The 15,442-nt window shown below is 37.1% G+C and overlaps 1 protein-coding gene and 1 long non-coding RNA gene across 7 annotated transcripts in view; both read right to left on the reverse strand.

Moving 5' to 3' along the window:
- LOC122418142 (uncharacterized) overlaps positions 1-15,442 on the reverse strand; it is a 117,445-nt gene that overhangs the window by 2,287 nt on the left and 99,716 nt on the right. The window contains exons 1-2 of one of the 6 annotated variants that reach the window (XR_006262445.1): positions 1,130-1,157; positions 1-115 (exon numbers count right to left, since the gene is read on the reverse strand). This is a non-coding gene — a long non-coding RNA (uncharacterized lncRNA). The other 5 variants (XR_006262444.1, XR_006262443.1, XR_006262446.1 and 2 more) reach the window with 5 other exon arrangements.
- LOC122418140 (rac GTPase-activating protein 1-like) lies at positions 1,890-4,957 on the reverse strand. The gene is made up of 6 exons (XM_043432199.1): positions 4,800-4,957; positions 4,255-4,391; positions 4,065-4,191; positions 2,846-3,376; positions 2,707-2,769; positions 1,890-2,278 (listed from the first exon to the last, which is right to left on the reverse strand). The coding sequence occupies exons 2-6, from the start codon at positions 4,362-4,364 to the stop codon at positions 2,255-2,257; spliced, it is 855 nt and encodes a 284-aa protein (XP_043288134.1). The 5' UTR covers positions 4,365-4,391; positions 4,800-4,957; the 3' UTR covers positions 1,890-2,254.

Genomic DNA, 15,442 nt, shown 5'->3' on the forward strand with positions numbered 1-15,442 from the left:
CTGAAGGACTGACGGATAATCAGTTGTAATTGTGAAGAAATGGAAGACCAGATGAACAAATTTGAAATAGAAAATCTACTGGTCCGATGCGCGAAGTTTTTGGAGTCGATGTAGACTGAAAGGAGAAAAAATCGATTGACAGTGTAGTAGCGGATAGAGACGAGGGAAGAGGGAGCAGATAAACGTGACAAAAAATTCAAAGTGCCACTCAAAAATGAGCTAATGAATTTCGCGGAATAATAATAAAAGTCGTGTGTATTGTTAGGAAACGATAATTCCATGGTACGTGTCGTTTTCCATCGTTAAATTTTTCTTTTCTATAGTTTCCTCAAGTTTCGTGAACATTGTATTCAAATAGAACTTGTAACAATGACTTTTCCAATTGTTAATAGGTTCCACATTACAGTTTTTTTGATAATCATTTTCGTACGAAATGATATACACAATCCTCATATGTCACGTCTCGTACTTATTTTTTCTAACGATCTCCCAACTTCAAGAAGAATGAGTAACTCGTATTACCTCATGCCGTTATCACAAAAAAACAGTTTTTGAATCGCACTTGACTCCCTACTTGCTATTCAATAATAGAAATTTCTGGATGGATTTGCACAACTCAATATTTATATTGACTCATTTTTATGACGTATTTTATTTATGACGTAAAAAAGTTTTCCCACAGGAGCTGAATTTCTCTCCATCATTCGTCGTCTAAAATTTCGTCTATTAATGAGATCATGCCCACGACACGAGCGTTGAACAACTGAATTTTTTATCATGATATAAGGGATTGGTGTTATTATATTCTCTCAAAATTTATAGATTTAAAAATTAACATAACTAATCAATTAGTCCGTTGTAATTATCAATTATATAAAAAAAAAATATCATTATTAGTAAAAATTTGACTAGTTAACTTTTTGATTTGGCAACTTTGTTGTTGGTGGAGAGATATATCTACTACCTTGCCAACGGTAAACTGATAGCTTGTCACTCACATATGACTTGATACACATAACCAACAATTTATTTGAATTTGAGGTTACGTCATTATTTGTGATTACAAATATTTTTATTATCACAATATTTGTATAAATATGAACAAAAAACATTTTTCTATTAATTATACCGAGAAAGTATACACGCCTGTACAGTACCGATACACTAATGTAAGCACGTCAGAACTAAACACGATATACGTTGATATACATATATATAAACAGCTGATAGAGCGGTGTTGCCGATGTCGTACCGAACCTAGTATTCAACGATTCAGCGATAATCGTAGTTAATTTATGATTTCATTCTTAAAGTTTCGGTGACCTGATATTTTTATAACGCCATTAATAAGATAAATGTTCAACGAATACGTATATGATTTAATTTTTTTTTTCCAGCATTTACGATCCCTTAAATTTGATTGAAAAATCACGATCCATTTACTGCCACTACGATGTCCAATTTTTAATACTTATTTTCTTGCTTAAATGTTCGGTAACCTCCCCTCAATTTTTTTTACCATAATTTTCGAACATTTTTCTATGCTGTGTAAAAAAATCAGATTTTTCTGCAGATTTATAAATAGTGGCCATGATCTCATTAATGATGGTACAAATGTCCGTGATTCTGTAGCGGACATGACATTTTCGATCGAGGAAATGGATCGGAGTAAAATCTACTATTGAATCACAACCGAAGAGTCGTACTGCAGATGTTAAAAAAAAGTTGTTTTCAAATCCTTCTAAAGAATTCTTTGGAAAATTTTGGAGGGTCATTTTAGGTTTAGACTCTATATTTTATTGGTTCAACACTAACTGAATCGACACCAACTAAATTATTAATTGATACTCTAAATTCATTCAATTTCAGAAATAATTCTTAGTTAGTCATTTATGGTAATGTGCATTGTTTATTCAAAAACCATGTGATATTACAAAAATGCGGAGCAAATTTTTCCCCATATACATTTAAAAATTATTCTACTTCCAATACCCCCAACTCTAGTACATTTTTCATGGGCGGAGGGCAACTGCAAAAAACTTTGCCGATAAATTATACAATCTCTTCATTCAACACGAGTGGAGTCGACTTTGAAGTGAGGGCGTTAAATTGAATTCAAATCTTACAATGAGATGCCAAAAAAATTAAATTATCGTCAAGTATTGACCACGAATATTAGTTTATTTTTTGTTGCTGTTGTTTTAGTGACATTTCCATCTTATCGGAGAACATTACGATCATGTCATATCCATATTTACCAGCTGCTCAACCCCCACTCCTGAAAGAAGAAGAAGAAGATTAAGTTTAAAACGAAACAATGTCATTAGTGCTTGAGACATTCTTTGAACACGTTTTACGAAATAATAGAACATAATCAGTGCCTTTCATGTGAATTCGAGAAGTTCGAGAATACAAAAACGTCGTCTGAAAGTTTTCAAATGTTTTTTACATAAATGAATAATCAAGGATTTCCTTGACTCAACCGTAAACACCAAATGAAAAATGTTTGACCTTGACGCAATAGAAATTACGTTATTTCTTTTCGTTTTGAAAATTCCCGTGAGGTTTTTTTGAAAAGCCTATTTCAAATGATTTTTGTGCATTGCAACCACAAAATGAATGAATCATTAATTTCGGTAGTATTATAACAAATTATGGTGTTTGAATATCGCTTGAGATGGGAGCAATAAGTAGAAAGTTTCCTACCTGAGACTTGAAGGAAAGAACGTTATCGTAAAAACGACTCATTTGCAGAATACTTTTAAAAACCTGCGAATAAAATATAATCGATCAAATCTCGTGAAGCATAAAAATTTCCTAGGACTAAAAAAAATAAGAAACCGACCTCTTCTTGATCTTCTCGTCCAATGATGAACAAAGGTGGAGTGAACAAATATCGAGAGTTTCCACCGATTACTATAGGCCCAAAAACTTCAGCGAGTCTGTTGACATTGTTGCTCCGCGATATCTTGCTAATTGTCCGTAAATGACGGACAAGATAACTGAGGGTATGTAGATTCGGGTACGGAAGTCTACTTATTGCTTCGCTAAGAGCTGCATCCTTCCTGTTTTTGTCAGATATAAGAGAAGCGCGAACGAAACGATCCCGGAGTTCATCCGTGATGAGTGGCTCGCTCAATGAAGCCAAAAACATTTTTAGAACCGAAGTAACCGTATGTATATCAAGCCCCCTTAAATACGGTACTGTTTTGTGCATTCGATAGCCTCTAACCAATGCTTTGGCTTTGGCAAGATCGCCGTTCACTCTGTACAAGAAGTGTGACTTGATACCACGTGATTCAACTTCGCTGATACATGCAATTATCAGAGGTGGTATGTACGGTTCTTTATCCGGCACATAATAAGCAATGTTTCCCTGTAACGATATTTTGTCATGATCGATTTCGTGTATCCAAAGCATATTTCGCATATTTCTTACTCGCAAATACCAAAAAATGTTCTAGGATTTGTTGTGGCTTGAAAAGAAAAATTTGTGAAATTTATTTTCCCCTGACATTTCTTCAAACCAACGCATCCTTGACCGATTTTTTCTAGAAGTAGTCAAAGTGCATTGTATTCAAGTATGAAACGAGGGGAAAAAAATTCTTGAAAAAAAAAAAAGAAATTTTATTTTTTTATTTTTGGTAGAGTGTGAAAATTTGATAAAGTAGAAATTAAATAATTATGTTATATTTTCGAAGTAGCCTGGGCTCTCCTCATTGAAAAATCGCGTATTAATCCATTTTCTATGTTTTTCTCAGTATCCAAGCCTCAGGGAATGGGAATCATGGAGAGTTTTTCGATCGATCTGTTTCCTAGTATCGGGTCCGTGCAGACCGACAAAGCTTGAAAAAAATGTCTAATCGATTCCCATGCACTTTCTTGAGTCTTGAAATGCGCTTATTTAGATGATTGATATAATTCACAAGATTATTAATCTACTACATTGATTGTTATTATTTTGGCAATTTTGGATAAGAGAGCATAGAAATTTCATCAACGAAATTTTATACGAATGCATAAGCCTAATTTGGCATGTGAAATTTGTAGAAAAGAAAAATTACCGGTGTGACAATACTATCGATTGCTTTTGGTAGTGGCCTGTACACAGCTCGAAGCGAATCTTTGCAGTAAGTATGAACGAGTTTATGTAAATCACCGCTTACCCGCACTCCTACACCAACCTCTATGCTGCAGAAAAATTTGTACAGACGATTAAAAAGGAGGTTTGGATTCAGTTCCCATAATGCGTACCTTCCATGACACACAGCACATGTGTTCACTAATTTTCTTCGTTGAAAATTGTGTTCTTGCGAGTCGGAACTCGATCTCGGTGTTGCTCCAGAATACGATGTCGATGCCATTTTGTGGATGCGTTTGAAAGTGGAAGGCTGAAAAATAATTTTACGCATACAAGTTTTATTTAAATTTTCGTCCATATCTCGTCATTTTAGTCGTGATGTTGAAGTAATCAATGAAAACTCGGCGTTATTTTTTTAGATCATCTTTAGCACAACATTACAGTTTTGAAAAAAGTTTGATCGGAGAATTTCATAGTATAAAAAACTATTCAAGAATTAATCGGTAACATTTAACATTCTGCAGTCATGTTTCTGAAAATCCGATGGACAAGAAAAACGTAAAACTTATAGAGAGATTTTTATTTTCATAAACGTAACGGATTCGTTTGTGATTTGATATTCTGTCAATTGTAAACACTCTGTTGAGAGAAGCATTTACATATTAATCTCCAAAAATTATCGAAAAAGCTTCAACGAGTTTGATTTCCATCTACTTACGCAGAACTTGCTGATGCGATCAGTTGCAATTGTGAAGAAATGGAACACCGAAGACCAGATGAACAAATTCGAAACGGCCCGTAGACGAGAAAATGAAAGACTGAAAGGATAGAAAATCGTTTTATACTTTCATGAGCGATGGAGACAAGCAAAAAGGGGATTAAAAGACGTGACAAAAAATAAAATCTGCCAGTTACAAATAGGCGATAAGATTTCACAGAACAATAACAAGAGTCATGTCTATTATCGGTAAACAATGTTTTTGTATCACGTGTCGCATGTAGTCACTTCGTATGCACTTTTATCGATTCCTAAAGTTCCTCGAAAATCGTTGCCAAACTGCACTTGTGATAACGACTTTTTCAACTGTTCGCGTACTCCACAATAGACTTTTGTTTCATAATTCTTATCGTACAAAATGAATCGCACAATATCCTATTGTATTTTTTCTCAAAAAAATCGCATATCGATGGCTGAAACTTAAAAAAAAATGATTTGGTGGCTACCAAGAATCTTGGACGTGAACAGCTCGCGTTATCGCGTTCTGTTGTCGACTAAGCATTTTTTTTTCCAAATTACACTGTTTTGAAAATAAACTGCCCAGATGGATTTTAACAGTCCAATGTAAAAACTGCCTCCCCAATAATAATTCATTCCCCGCCGATGGATTTTCAGTAGAATAAACTTCTCGTACAAGATAAACATTTTCTCGGTCGTCCATCAATCGATCAATCGTCCGTGGATGAACACTCAATATGAGGACTTTGTATGCGCGTCATACTTCCGAAATTTTCATTTTCAATCAGCCCCGAATTCTTGGTCGGTGATTCGAAGTTAGTGAGCCCCCCGAATGACTGTGATTGGGTGGGGTTCAATATGTCGAATAACTGAATTGTAGAACGGTCGATATTTCGAAATTTTAAAAGTTGTGATATCCGTTTGGAGAAAAATAAGTTATTCGAAATTCTTATTCCCGATGGACTATTCAGCAGATTGCGTGTTTAATCAAAAATTCCTTCTTTGAATTCATATTTACCCGAAAATATATATTTCAATAGTTTTCATTTCGAATGCCATTTTAACAGACCATCTGAATGTCAAAAGTTCATATTTTCGAATTCAAAATGGAGAGTAATTGTTTTACAGACAGACCAGATTATAGAGTAGCAAAAAATCGAAAGTGAATTTTTCGAGCCTATAAAACTTAGATATGCAGAATAGCGATAGCTCGAAAAGGCGAAAGTCAAAATGGCGATGTTTCAAATTGGAGATCACCGGTCTGAGTAAGTGAGTGAGTGAGACGCGTATATTTGGAGCTCCACTGCATTTCTTTAATTTGATCGATCGACTTTTTAACGTTTCGCTATTTTGACTGTTCGACTTTTTGGTGTTTCAATATTTCGATTTCAGTAATATTTGGTCTTTCGTTATTATATTTTCAAAATTGTGAATTTTCACAGTATCGCTGACTGTAGTAATTTATGAATCGACAGAGTGATAGTCGAATTTTTGAAAAATCGATATTTTAGTCATCGTCCTATGGGCGATTGTTACATTCTATTTTCGATGTAAACGTGCTTCGAACCTTGCAGTTTCTGTTTTATTTATTTTCGGCATTCAAAGCTCTAGTCGAATCTATCCGTCTCCATATTATCATTCGAAGATTATAAACTCGAGATTTTAGCTGTTCGAAATTGTAGTCATTCCAACATTTGATCCCCACCCAGCCACGAGAGCGCGGTAGTCGAGCGATCGAAGGTGAAAAACTGAAGGAAATTCAAGTGAATTTGAAGAAACGGCTCAACTTAGGAGCGAAATCCGCACTGAATGCGCGGAGGTTACGACCTTTCGAATCTCGTTGGGCATCGCGGCGAGTAGCTGCAATCACACGGAATACCAATGTGCATGCAAAACCATTGAGGGGAGTTCGGTGGCTTGGATATACACAGGGAAATTTGCACACCGGGATGCCACAGCGAATTCCTTCGATTCCTTTCGCTACCGTTTAGTCGCGGCGAGTATGCGACCCAGAAACAAGACCCCGACTGGCGCACACCGGATTCGGTAATAAAACCCGTCAAGCCGCGTTATTGAAGGAACATAATTACAAAAAAAATTAAGTTACGTTGTGATCGTAATGTCGGTTAACGTGAAGGATCATTTTAATTGAGATTCTAACATGTGAAAGGTGGAGAAAGAGACTGAAGAGGTGAAGGCAATGCTGCTGGTATCGGCTCACTAATTACCCAGTGAGAGTAGGAATGCAATCAAGATTTCGATGTGACGATAAAAAAATAAATAAATCCAACAGGATAATAACGCTCTGCGAGAATGCCCACGATTACGAGAGACGAGTGTCCGAAAATCAGAAGCCAGTATTCTCGACAATCGCAACGATTGCATCACTCGCTAAGAGCTAATAACAACATCAAAGCAGTCTTGACGCACTCAATTAGATCGTAAGATCTCGAAACACTGTTCTGTAACATAAAACTATCGTGATAATCTTTTACGCGCTATAATATATGTGAACAAAGCATTTAAACTGGGTTTAAAGCTACAGGGATGCTGGACAAATGATAAGGATTGAAGAATATCATTTTTATCTGATTCTCGATTAGATAAAGGCATTTATGGTGAGAGAGATCTTGAAACAAGACTCCAAGCTGGAACATTATTTCATCTGTGGTGGCATGCTGCGGAAAAAGGGCGACAATCGGTAATATCGAGGGAAAGAGAAAAAGGTTCGTAAAAGGTTATGCATCGACACTAATGCCCAGCAGTGGCTACTCGATAATTAACTACTAATTAATAGCCACCGATAGGAGTTGGTCAATGTTCACTTTGCTTTCTCGCCACCGTTGTCTGTCTCTCTCCTTCCCTTTTGCTCCTTCGTTTCGCCACTGGCTTTAAATTTTTGAGTTCTGCTTCATCTTTTACTTTCTTGTTCCCGCTACTTGCATTCGTCCCTCAGGTAATTCGCCTGTAAAAGCTTTTTTCGTACTTTTTTATCTGCTTCTCTCGCTTCTCCACTGCGGATTATCCTCAGGCCCCGATCGAGGAGTCTCGATCGAAGATACGATCGACTTCGATACGCCCGCACTTCGGACGTGCAAAATAAGTTCTTCGGTCATATGAGAAAGAAAAAATTAAGAAAGAGATGGAGCCTCCCGGACGATCTCGACTTTCCAAAGTTCTCGTTTCTTATCGATCGCATCGTTCCTCAACGTAGGCATACCAATACCCTTGTACGAGGTGTCTCGGCAAGAATCGTCGATGTACTGCATCGTCAAGAGCGCTCAGGAGTTGGCTTTTGTCGAATCACTGGGGAGAGTTGTCGGCCCTAAAAACGGGTGGGGATCAAATGTTGGAATGACTAAAATTTCGAACAGCTAAAATCTCGAATTTATAAACTTCGAATGATAATATGGAGACGGATAGATTCGAACAGAGCTTTGAATACCGAAAATAAATAAAGCAGAAACTGCAGGGTTCGAAGAACGTTTACATCGAAAATAGAATGTAACAATCGCCCATAGTACGATGACTAAAATATCGATTTTTCGAAAATTCAACTATCACTCTTTCGATTCATAAATTACTACAGTCAACGATACTGTGAAAATTCACAATTTTGAAAATATAATAACGAAAGACCAAATATTACTCAGGTTGAAATACTGAAACACCAAAAAGTCGAACGGTCAAAATAGCGAAAAGTTAGAAAGTCGATCGATCAAAATAAAGAAATGCAGCGGAGCTCCAAAATACACGCGTCTCACTCACTCACTTACTCAGACCGGTGATCTCCAATTTTAAACATCGCCATTTTGACTTTCGCCTTTTCGAGCTATCACTATTCTGCATATCTAAGTTTTATATAGGCTCGAAAAATTCACTTTCGATTTTTTGCTACTCTATATTCTGGTCTGTCTGTAAAACAATTACTCTCCATTTTGAATTCGAAAATATGAACTTTTGACATTCGGATGGTCTGTTAAAATTGCATTCGAAATGAAAACTATTGAAATATATATTTTCGGGTAAATATGAATTCAAAGAAGGAATTTTTGATTAAACACGCAATCTGCTGAATAGTCCATCGGGAATAAGAATTTCGAATAACTTATTTTTCTCCAAACGGATATCACAACTTTTAAAATTTCGAAATATCGACCGTTCTACAATTCAGTTATTCGACATATTGAACCCCACTCCTAAAAACGTGGAAAAGTATCGAATTATAATAAGCATTAATTCGTTGATTCGTTAAATCATTTTAAAGCTGTCCTACCAATAAAAGAAATAAAAGAAAAAAGCATTAATTCAGAGCCAATTTCTTGACGGTTTCATCCTTTTTATTATTTCGAAGCATCCGCTGAATTCAAATAAGGATTTAAAATGACAAAAATTTTATAAATAATAGTAATTGGTTGCACGTTGAATAATTACAGGAAAAAACTGAGCACGATAATTATTTGTTTAGGAATCAAATGGCAACGAGGGAAAACGTGACTTGGATCGGTTGAAAGATTGCAAAATTCGAGTTAACCTGATCGTCGGTATTTTTATGTTCAAAGTATCGCGAAATTGGACTTCCAGTGATCACAGTTGCTGCGACTTGTTCGTTGCTGTTTATGAACAATAGGCTGATGATTTTATTCGATAATTCGAACTTTAAATAAGTTTTCATCGGTGTCTGCGTTCGTTTTAACGAGAATACGAAAAACGAGGATTTCGAATTCTCAAGTGAGTGCAGCTTCTGATGAAAATATAAAAAGATAATTCATATGACGAGTGAAAAGAACGATCGTCGTTGAGGGTTTCACTGCAAGGAAAAAATAGTTTTGATATTCCGATCCCTGCTCGAACGAGATCGGCGTAATTTTCTTAAATTTCATCATCTTTTCCACTTTCCTCGTTGATTTCACGGTCCATACATATGCATAAAAACGTCGAAGCTCGAGCCCCAGGACCGGGATAATGCCCTATAAGGTCATTTGTCGAATCCCTTTCCCTCTCCATGGGGAACCAGAGTTCTTGTCTCGTGAGCCGCGACTGTCGCCAGATTTGGCAAGTTTTACCTCTCGAAAAAAAATGTAAAAAAAAGTAAAAAAAAAAAAAAAAGTGTGCGAGAGATAATCGAAAAAGGGGGGAAAAAGAGATTTCTGGAGCTGAAATTCTGTTCGACTGTGGGCTGGAGCTAAATAAATGCATTTCTCGAAGCCTTTTGGGGAGGCACACCTGTGCGTGCATGGATTTCGTGAATCAATGTAACAATTTCCATTTATTTATAATAAACGACGTTTTTTTGAATCTCATTCGAATGAAAATTAGCTCACAAACACCAAAAACGTTCGAACGCCTTTTATCACTTTTTGTAGTTACGTACAATTCGTATATAAATATATATATTTTTACATGCTGTACACGCATATATTTGTACGTGTCTATATTGGCTAAAGAGAAAGTGAGATTGAATGGCCCGAGAGCAAGGAGAGATCAGAATGCGTTTGCAACCGACTGATTTGTTTCTCGCAAACAATGATAGATGTAATCACTAAAATAGCTTTTTTTCGATTATATACATCATACGATTGTTATTACCTCTCTTATTTGTCAAGACCTTGACTCCAATATTCGAAACATCCGTATCATTATACGTAACACTATTGAAAACTGGCCAAGAATTGAAATACAAACTCCGAGAACAAGATTTTTTCATTTTTTCTTAGTCTCTATTCAACCAGAGCGTTTCAAGGCGAAATAATCGTTTGGTAGGAATACGATGAAGGCGTTATAATGCACGATCATGAATCTCCTCTGACTCCGGACGATCAAGAGCTCGCACTACACATTCCTTTTTTAATATCGATCGTCGAAATATGCTGGCCATTGAAATAATAAATGAAATGTCGAGGTGAACCAAATGCATTGCTGGCTTGACTCCGTGAGATAAAAAATATCGTTAATGATAATAGCCAAGAAACAGTTCGATGTGTGATTAAAAAAACGTTTGCTGTTGTTTCGAAAAATTCGAATTTTTCATCCCTCCTAAAATATTTTATGAAATTCTCTGCTACGTTATTTCTGTACAGGATTTTATGACGACCAAATGGCATGAATTATCGTCGTGGGACATGGCAAATGCAGCATACAAAGAAGAAATGTCAAACTCCAATGGAGTTGATCGAATGAACCATGAATCGTAAAATATGTCGAATGTAACGTTTAGTCATAAATTAAATATTTATCTGACTAGCATCATTTGAATTTTGATAAGATCTAGAAAAAATGAAATTTACATAAAAATAATGATTTCTCAATGACACTCGAGTTTTTATGAAATTTGCCTTATCACGAAATTCATTGAGAGATAATTCACTAATAATTTTTCTCTATTCTCGAATTTTCAAGATCGAATGAACATATGAAAGATCAGTTGCAGTGTCATCCTGAGATTTGAGAGCAACGCGATAGCGAACCTATCAGAATCGCGGAAAAGCAATGAACCAAAACACGCGTCCCAACTCTGATTTATAAAAAGAAAAGATGGAACATTTATTCAAACAATTGGTGTTGTTGAACGATTTTTTGTTCGAACGAGATATTTATTTCAACGTCCTGTTCGCTGCAACCTTGGCAACTTTTTTCCCCGACTGCAAACTTTCAGTATATTTTAACTGCATCGCGTGGGCTGATTTTTAGAATCAACACAATCGCTGTACCGAAAAGCGTTGTCTGACAGGTGTCCGGACCAAGTCGCCAAACTGTTGGCAAAAATGAGTGAAGTAAAGAGAACTACTTTATTTCCGTCCCCGCGTCAAATTGAAATAAGAATCGAGCAAAACTGAGGCATTTCTCTCTCGAATTTGAACTCGATTAAATGACCAATAAAATGCTCGTATGCGTGGCGAGAGTGAAAAGTTTCAAGGCCAAAACCGACGGAAAAAGCATCGAGAGCCTGCAATAGAACGAAAAAAAATAGCAAGCCCAGCACCACGCGAAAAAACGGAGAATAAAGGCGCGGGGGAGTGCGGAAAGGAAGAGCGAAGCTGTGTGGGAAAGAGAGGGCTTCCTGTTGGCCGCGGATGCTCGTTAAATCGCGGCTGGGTCAAGAAGATTGAGCGAGAGAGGAAGGGGAAGCGAGAGAGTGAGAAGGAAAGCGCTAAGTCTGGCCCAATTAGCATACGCCGGCGGGTCTACATTGGGGAATACACCTGCTTGAAGAAAAAGAGAGAGATGGACAGGAAGCGGAGGGAAAGAAAAAAGAGAGAAAGAAGCCAAAGCAGCGTGGTCGCCCGCCGGCTCTTCTCTTTCCTCTCCGCGATGTTGTTCCTCCTGCTGCTGCCGAAGCTGCTGATCGCGCACAGGTTGTGAGCGCACGAAGAAGCAGGTGCCTCACCTGTTTCGCATATAGCCGCGGGTCTGAATACACACACACAGACACACACACACACACACGTGTGGACTGCGACTCATAATATTGAGCCGCGACCACGCGATATTGTCAACGATCTAAGCCCCCGAGATCCCCGGAGCTCAACCCTCAATTTGTTCCATTTCGATCCTTCCGAGAGTAGAAACTGCGCGTACGCAGTTTCGATCGAGAACCGTCCGATTCTTTTGTGTACCAATTTTTCGAGGTTAGTTAAATTCCTGAATTTTTTATTCCAAGACTATCGAAATGCGTCTAATTTTTGTACGAATCCTCGGCAACGAAGCGGTTGGAAGTCTCAAAACACTGGCACTATCGTCCGATTTTTTTTTCAAGTGATCGCTCAACTTTTGGTAACAGTCCAAAAGTCTTTTCGGAGGCATGATTTTCGACATGGCATTTCGAAAATTGTATTTCTGACTCGGAAACTGCGCCCTAGATATCGTCGGTGTAGAAAAATTGATCGGAGCCCGCGATCTGGTTTCGGTTTCGTAGCTTTTGCCAGTGAAGCGAGGCTTGAAAAGCTTCTCATTTATAGAAATAATCGTGATTGAATAACGCGAAAATTTTATTGAGAAAATCTCGATTTTTTTCATCATTTTTATCGGTTGAATGGACCCAGAGCGAATTTGTTCCAGTTCACCGGTTATTTTATTGGTTTGAACATTCAAAATCTTACGTTCACCCGAGTACAATTGACCGACGAGTGAAATCGACGCGTTTCCTCCACAGTCGCATTTTCTTACCTCTAAAATAATTATTATTTCGTTAAGGTCGATCCCCCGCGACAGCCCCAATCAAAAGTTATGTACCCTCTGCATATTAAAAGGGTTGATAATTCGTTCGGATCGCAATCAATAACTTTGTAAAGAACCTACATATACGTACTCGGTGCCAGCAGATATAGTACAAATATCATTTGCTTTCATAAAATTTATTCTAAAAGTATTTGTGATCTGACATCGCGAGTAAATTTTTTGACGGAATTATCCGGGCTACGCTTCGACACACATAAAAGGTTGCCTATACAGACGACATTCGCTTGTTCGCTTGCAAAATATATCGTATGCAGCCTAAACCTTCGTACTTCTCGAGACTGGGTGGGGTTCAATATGTCGAATAACTGAATTGTAGAACGGTCGATATTTCGAAATTTTTAAAGTTGTAATATCAGTTTGGAGAAAAATAAGTAATTCGAAATTCTTATTCCCGATCGACTATTCAGCAGATTGCGCGTTTAATCAAAAATTCCTTCTTTGAATTCATATTTACCCGAAAATATATATATATTTCAATAGTTTTCATTTCGAATGCAATTTTAACAGACCATCCGAATGTCAAAAGTTCATATTTTCGAATTCAAAATGGAGAGTAATTGTTTTACAGACAGACCAGAATAATATAGAGTAGCAAAAAATCGAAAGTGAATTTTTCGAGCCTATAAAACTTGGATATGCAGAATAGCGATAGCTCGAAAAGGCGAAAGTCAAAATGGCGATGTTTCAAATTGGAGATCACCGGTCTGAGTAAGTGAGTGAGTGAGACGCGTATATTTGGAGCTCCACTGCATTTCTTTAATTTGATCGATCAACTTTTTAACGTTTCGCTATTTTGACTGTTCGACTTTTTGGTGTTTCAGTATTTCGATTCCAGTAATATTTGGTCTTTCGTTATTATATTTTCAAAATTGTGAATTTTCACAGTATCGCTGACTGTAGTAATTTATGAATCGACAGAGTGATAGTCGAATTTTTGAAAAATCGATATTTTAGTCATCGTCCTATGGGCGATTATTACATTCTATTTTCGATGTAAACGTGCTTCGAACCTTGCAGTTTCTGCTTTATTTATTTTCGGCATTCAAAGCTCTAGTCGAACCTATCTGTCTCCGCATATTATCATTCGAAGATTATAAACTCAAGATTTTAGCTGTTCGAAATTTTAGCCATTCCATCATTTGATCCCCACCCATCCTCCTCGTTTTTTATAAACTTCCTAATTTTAGTACTAACAGTAGAATTAATAATGTGCTGTTTGCCTATGCATGGTCCATATGTTACGTGTTAATTGAGTCAATTTCAATTACATTTATCTCCGGTTCGGGATGGTGAAACTTGTTAAAATTTTATAGAGGTGTTGTTCATATGTTAAACAATACGTATGTCAAATTTAAATAATTTCCTAATTTAACTGTCTCGTGGAGGAACCACCTTAATGAAGCACCGGGGGAGCACGGTTGGTCAAAAATATAATTGAAAATTCGATAAATAAATGAGGGCCGAGCGAGTTGATGGAATTTCGTCGAACCGAGTCTCGTCGACACGAGGTCAGGACCAGACCGTCGCTCGCAAACGGCTAAATACGAGAAAGAATAATACGCGAAAGAAAGACAGAAGAGAGACGACTCGTGAATGCAAAACAGGCACAGGTTCAGCCTCCTCCCTGTACGTATTAAGCGTGGGAGAGGAAGAGAGAGAAAGAAAAAAGAGGGAAGACCAATTCTGGGACGACGAGTCCGGAGGCGAAACGCCGTGGTCCAGAGCTGAACTCCGTTGACCCCGTTGTGTGCACCCACACCCGTTTTCTACCAGTTCTTCTCCGTGTCCTCTCCTTCCACCTTCGAACTACCTTTCCGATCTCCTCTTCCTTTTTCCTTCTCTACACTCCGTGCATTTTCGTACTGTATATATAATTTTTTTTTTTTTTTTTTTTTTTTTTTTTTCAATTATTTTTCGACGTTTGATAAATTTTTATTACAACGAGGGTTTTATTTTTGAACAAAAAAACATTTTTTACATATATTTACTCAAGTGAAAACGAAGTTTGATATTTCTTTACTACGTCGAATGGAAATTCCTCGTCATTGGAAGGCTGACATTTGGAAAAATTCCGATAACGAATCGTTATCAGCAAATCAGTACACGAATGAATATATTTATTATTTTGGCTTTTAATGCTTCAGTTGACTTGCTTGTATACGCGGACAAGTTTTGGCGAAGGTTTCCATTGATTATTTCAAATAAAGAAATATTATTTGGAGCAAAGACGATTTTTTGGGTGGAAAAGTGGAAAACTTTTTTGTCGTTGGAAATCGGAGCTCACTCCTAGCATTTATTGCTTCAATTTTCTGCATTTGATTATTACATTACTGACGTAATTGGTAAACATTCGAACTCTGGTGACCGGCGATTATTTTGATCGAGTC

This window comes from Venturia canescens, chromosome 11, assembly GCF_019457755.1.
Source record: "Venturia canescens isolate UGA chromosome 11, ASM1945775v1, whole genome shotgun sequence".
NCBI classification, from domain to species: domain Eukaryota; kingdom Metazoa; phylum Arthropoda; class Insecta; order Hymenoptera; family Ichneumonidae; genus Venturia; species Venturia canescens.

Bases quoted from the DNA above. Each gene is read 5' to 3' on its own strand.
- LOC122418140 (XM_043432199.1), bottom strand. From the start codon at position 4,364: ATGGCATCGACATCGTATTCTGGAGCAACACCGAGATCGAGTTCCGAC. The intron at 2,770-2,845 runs GTCGGTTTCTTA...TTTTATTCGCAG, and splicing joins GACGAGAAGATCAAGAAGAG to GTTTTTAAAAGTATTCTGCA. The intron at 2,279-2,706 runs GTAGGAAACTTT...TTCTTCTTTCAG, and splicing joins TTCTTTCCTTCAAGTCTCAG to GAGTGGGGGTTGAGCAGCTG.